We start from the raw sequence: 4,339 nt of genomic DNA, 5'->3' as shown, positions 1-4,339 counted from the left end.
GAATCCTAAAACGTCAATGTGCTCGTTAAAGTTGATATCTGAAGAGAAAAAGAAATAACAAGTAATGCAATTGAAAAACTACCCTTATCTATTAATCAAGTGATATTCCTCTTTCAGATGTTGGAATGGGTCCCAAGTTCTTGGAAAGTGACCCTACTGATTTAGTTGATTAAAGCGCGATGTCCCAGGACTGACCCAATTATAATGTGACCAAAATTCAGCAGTGAATCAACGATGAGGAACAACAAATACATGCCGAAAAAGCATCTCCTACAATCATAAGCCACAAATTACGGCTGTCACGAAAAATACAAATACACCAATAAGCAAAAAGTACAGAACCCACACGTACGACAACAACAAATACAATCAGCTGGCAGTTTAAAGGAGTACATGAACAAAACTTTGGTTGAAAACTATAGACCTGAATGGCTTATAAACTGTTAGACAACCAAATTCAGCTGTTGCAGCAGGCGGAGAATTGAATTAACCAGAAACCCAGAAGTTGGTTGGATTCTACAGATTCAGATGCACTTCTTCTACTCCATACATATGCATATAATTATAGTATACACAAAAGATTTCTGCACGAGGCTCTCTCTTGCAATTAATTCTGCAAACCAATGTAAATTCAGTGGAAAAGCTAAAAAAAGTTTCTGAAACCTGACATAAAGTGGTATTTAAACATCATCTTATCTTTACCTGTCCAGAAACCATGTTACACACTCTGCATTTTGCTAGATATCTCTTTTGGTTTTGCACCGTCCATTTCCTGTACTCAGGTAAAAGCATCAAGTTATTGGTTACAGATAACAGCAACAACGGTTAGACAGTAATAAACGCAAGTTAAAGTAGTACCAAAGCTCATTTGTAATCAAGTAAGCTAAATGTTATCATTACACTCAAGTTAGCAAAACAATATCCAAAAATGTAAAACACACACAGAATCCTCGGAGATACGTGAATGGTTTGGCTTAGACATGCTTATTTCCAAACAAGTTAAGGGTTAAAGGGGTTATGGTTGGTAGGCTAGTCTCCCTTACATTGACGAGCCGTGTTCAAGGGGTTATACAGAGGCTAGGGATTCAGTCATGGAGAAGTATCTGTTATGGTTCCCATCTCACTTCATAGGTAAATAATGGCAATACAAGGTGGGAGCATATACCAATAGTTAACAGGGCCAGGTATGTGAAAACCAAATGTGGGGTTATTGTGTGATGAACCAGAGTCTAATGTATTTTGTACTAGACGCCAAGAATGGTGCTCAGGGCTTATATCAGAATAAGTTGAGAAAAAGATGCAGAGATGAGATGGCAATAATAATAAATAATAAATTTTTTTTTTTTTTTGAGAAGAAACGATGATACTTTATTAAAATAAAAACAAGAATTACAAAATAGTGGGTAAATTAATACTAATAATACTAATTTAACACAAGTTTATAAGCACGGTCTAAAGGACCAGCTGCTGTAAGGCTGAATATCTTATTCCACACAAGTTTATCCTTATAGGGTACACAACTCAATACTTGTTTTACTTCTCAAACATGTTCTTATAAGTAACCCTACTTAAATTTTACATCACAAAACAAATGGTGACGCGGGGGTTGTTCTTGTAAAATATATTACAATTAAGTATCAAGTTTACCTTAACACACCAGAAGTATGAGGAAGTAATACTACATTACAATAGATCTTTGATTTTTCAATATCATAAATTTGAATCATTTATTGGACAAGGTTAGGTTTAAGTTGTGTACTCGGCCATTCTGCTTGAGAACTATTTTAACATCAAAACAAGTGTTTAGATACCAATTTTATGTCCTTTCTTTCAACATTTTACCAATATTCCTTCACCCTTGCACTACGATATGATATCAAATATAGTGACTATTGCTGAAGTTTGATCCATATTTCAAAAGGAGTTGTAAGTTGGAGTAGGTCAACACACATACCGTAAACTTTAAAGAGACCTCGATCTCTCTTTCTGTTACCTGTTATAAAGTAACTTTCTAACTGAAAACCAAAAAGGGGTTTTAAAAAACAAAATAAGAGCATTCGCTGGCCAGAGGATTAAAAACCCTTGACTTTCATAATACTGGTCTTAGGAAGACATTTGTATATACAAAACAAACTTCGCACAAGAACTTAATCAATACAAATTACAAATGCATTAGTACTGATTGTACGACGGCGCATGATGAGACACTGACAAGGAAACTAAACCGATGATTTTATTCGATTGCTTATATCTGTATCAATCAACATCTGCGCACTTGAATTTATCCAATGCTCATTTATCAAGACATCAAGCTTAAGCTACTAAACATTACAACATAAAAATGCAACAAAAGCAAACAAGTAATATGCATGCAAGCATTCAAATGCTTACCATCCCCTTGCTCTGGTAATAATCATCTAGTGCCCATTGATATTTTGACTGATTTAACCCAAACCAACGCGCCAAATGGTCATCCAAACTTGAATGAGCTGCAACATAACCAAAGAGGCATCCTTAGTAGTGGTTCACTTGCAATGAAAATATCAGCAAAAGTATTCACTATTCACCAAACCTCCGCCTCAAACATTTAACAAGTGTAGGACTGGTGAAACTATAAAATGCAAATTCAGATTGCCGAGTATTCGCTTTCAAGTTTCTGCAAACCAAAACCTTAAGGGCCCCTTTGGTGGGCTAAGATGGGATTGGGCCTCCAGATAGGATTGGATTGACATGGACTTGTAACCCATGTATAAGGATAGGTTAGATAACCCACTCTACTGTGGATTCATAACCCATCATGTCCTGTCCAATCTATCTCACATTTTGGCACAACAAACAACAGACTGGACTCAAGTTCATTTTAATTGATCACAACCTATGTCATTCACCCCACCAAACGAGGAAAGCACAGAAACCATAACACCGTGTAATCTACTATCTATTCTCTCCGAAAACCAAGCAGGGGTTACAAAATCACCAATCAACTCTGCTTACATTCCATCAAGCATAAAAAAATAAATTGAAAAAAAAAAAACTATTAAAACATCAAATCTAATGGTAATTTATGAGAGTGTAGTCAAACAAGATTTGAAAGGATTTTTAAAATGATAGATTTGATAGAATTTACGAGGATTAAAGACTCTTACAAAATTCATATGAATTTTTAAAGAATTTGAATGGATTGTGATGGACTGTGGTGGAAGGATTCGAAATCCTAGGGGTGAGGTTGGATTCTTTTTAGTCTTGGTTATATATATTTTTGACTTTCAAATCCCACAAAATCCACAACTTATTGAAATCTTCCAAAATCTAAATTTTTTTTGGATGGATTTTAAAATCCTTTAAAATCTTTTAATTGACTACACTTAGATTTTAAAGGATTCTAAAATTCTTTAATTGACTTCGTCTAAATTTGAATGGATTTCAAAATCCTTTAAAATCTTTTAATTTACTACATTAGAATTTTAAAGTCCTCTCAAATCCTATTTGACTACATCCCCCTTAATCTTCCTAACAAATAAAAATTATTTATACCATTTACTCAACAATTCACAACAAAATTTCATCTGGGCTTTCTTTCATTCCATTAATTTCATGCCAAAATCATAAGTAAACAAAAACATGCATTTACCCTTCTGCACTTTGGTGACCGCATTCTTAAAAATACCCAACACCGACCCATCGGCCGAGGAATCCGATGATACGGCAATGGGCTTCACCAATTGCTGAGGCGGCGGCTGGACCGGAGGCGGGGCCACCTTCTTTGGGGACTCAAAGACCGGCGCGGCCACCTTCCGGGGAGATTCAAAGACCGGTTCAGGCGGCTTAGGGGTGGAGGGCGGAGTCATGAACACAGTGTAGGGACCAATCTTGCCGATCATTGGAGGGGGAGTCGAGTCCCTGTTGATGGCCATCTGGGTTGTGTTTGGTTTGGAGGAAAATGGGAGAGAAAGTGAGGGATCTTTGTGGGTTTTGGGTGAGAAGGGGAGTGGACTTGCTTTAAGTGAGAGAGAGAGAGAGTGAAACTTGTGAGTAGGTGGATAGAAGGAGTCCTGTCGACTGCACGCAAACCCAACTGGTCAGATCTCTGTCTTTGTGAGTTTGTTTATTTATTTATTTATAATAATAGTAATTTTTCTAGTTGCTAGTTGGTAGTAGTACTGTTAGAATGAGACTATATTCTTCTAATTAGAATGTTTATTTACAATCTTAGGTTTTTTTTTTTTTTTTTTTTTTGTCATAAGGTAAATTTTATTACCAACACACAACATACACACACAATTGGATGCCCAAATTTACAGAAACCACATAACAAACCTCCAAAACACCATAAAAAAAA

The 4,339-nt window shown here is 36.0% G+C and overlaps 1 protein-coding gene across 2 annotated transcripts; it reads right to left on the bottom strand.

Moving 5' to 3' along the window:
* Positions 1-235: 235 nt before the first annotated feature.
* On the bottom strand, positions 236-4,085 carry LOC137731819 (uncharacterized). 2 transcript variants are annotated; one of them, XM_088688348.1, is made up of 5 exons: positions 3,632-4,085; positions 2,392-2,489; positions 1,955-2,015; positions 703-772; positions 236-613 (listed from the first exon to the last, which is right to left on the bottom strand). In XM_088688348.1, the coding sequence occupies exons 1-4, from the start codon at positions 3,912-3,914 to the stop codon at positions 738-740; spliced, it is 477 nt and encodes a 158-aa protein (XP_088544474.1). In that variant the 5' UTR covers positions 3,915-4,085; the 3' UTR covers positions 236-613; positions 703-737. The 2 variants fall into 2 exon arrangements, with proteins under 2 accessions (XP_088544474.1, XP_068327151.1); XM_068471050.2 differs by lacking the exon at positions 1,955-2,015 and having other exon boundaries at positions 3,632-4,083.
* Positions 4,086-4,339: the final 254 nt, after the last annotated feature.

This window comes from Pyrus communis, chromosome 16, assembly GCF_041283825.1.
Source record: "Pyrus communis isolate YQ-2024b chromosome 16, ASM4128382v1, whole genome shotgun sequence".
Lineage (NCBI taxonomy): Eukaryota > Viridiplantae > Streptophyta > Magnoliopsida > Rosales > Rosaceae > Pyrus > Pyrus communis.
This window is presented reverse-complemented; position numbering and strand designations above follow the sequence as displayed.

Bases quoted from the DNA above. Each gene is read 5' to 3' on its own strand.
- LOC137731819 (XM_088688348.1), bottom strand. From the start codon at position 3,914: ATGGCCATCAACAGGGACTCGACTCCCCCTCCAATGATCGGCAAGATT. The intron at 2,490-3,631 runs GTAAATGCATGT...GTTATGTTGCAG, and splicing joins GGTCACCAAAGTGCAGAAGG to CTCATTCAAGTTTGGATGAC. The intron at 773-1,954 runs GTATGTGTGTTG...ACCTGAGTACAG, and splicing joins AGGTCTCTTTAAAGTTTACG to GAAATGGACGGTGCAAAACC.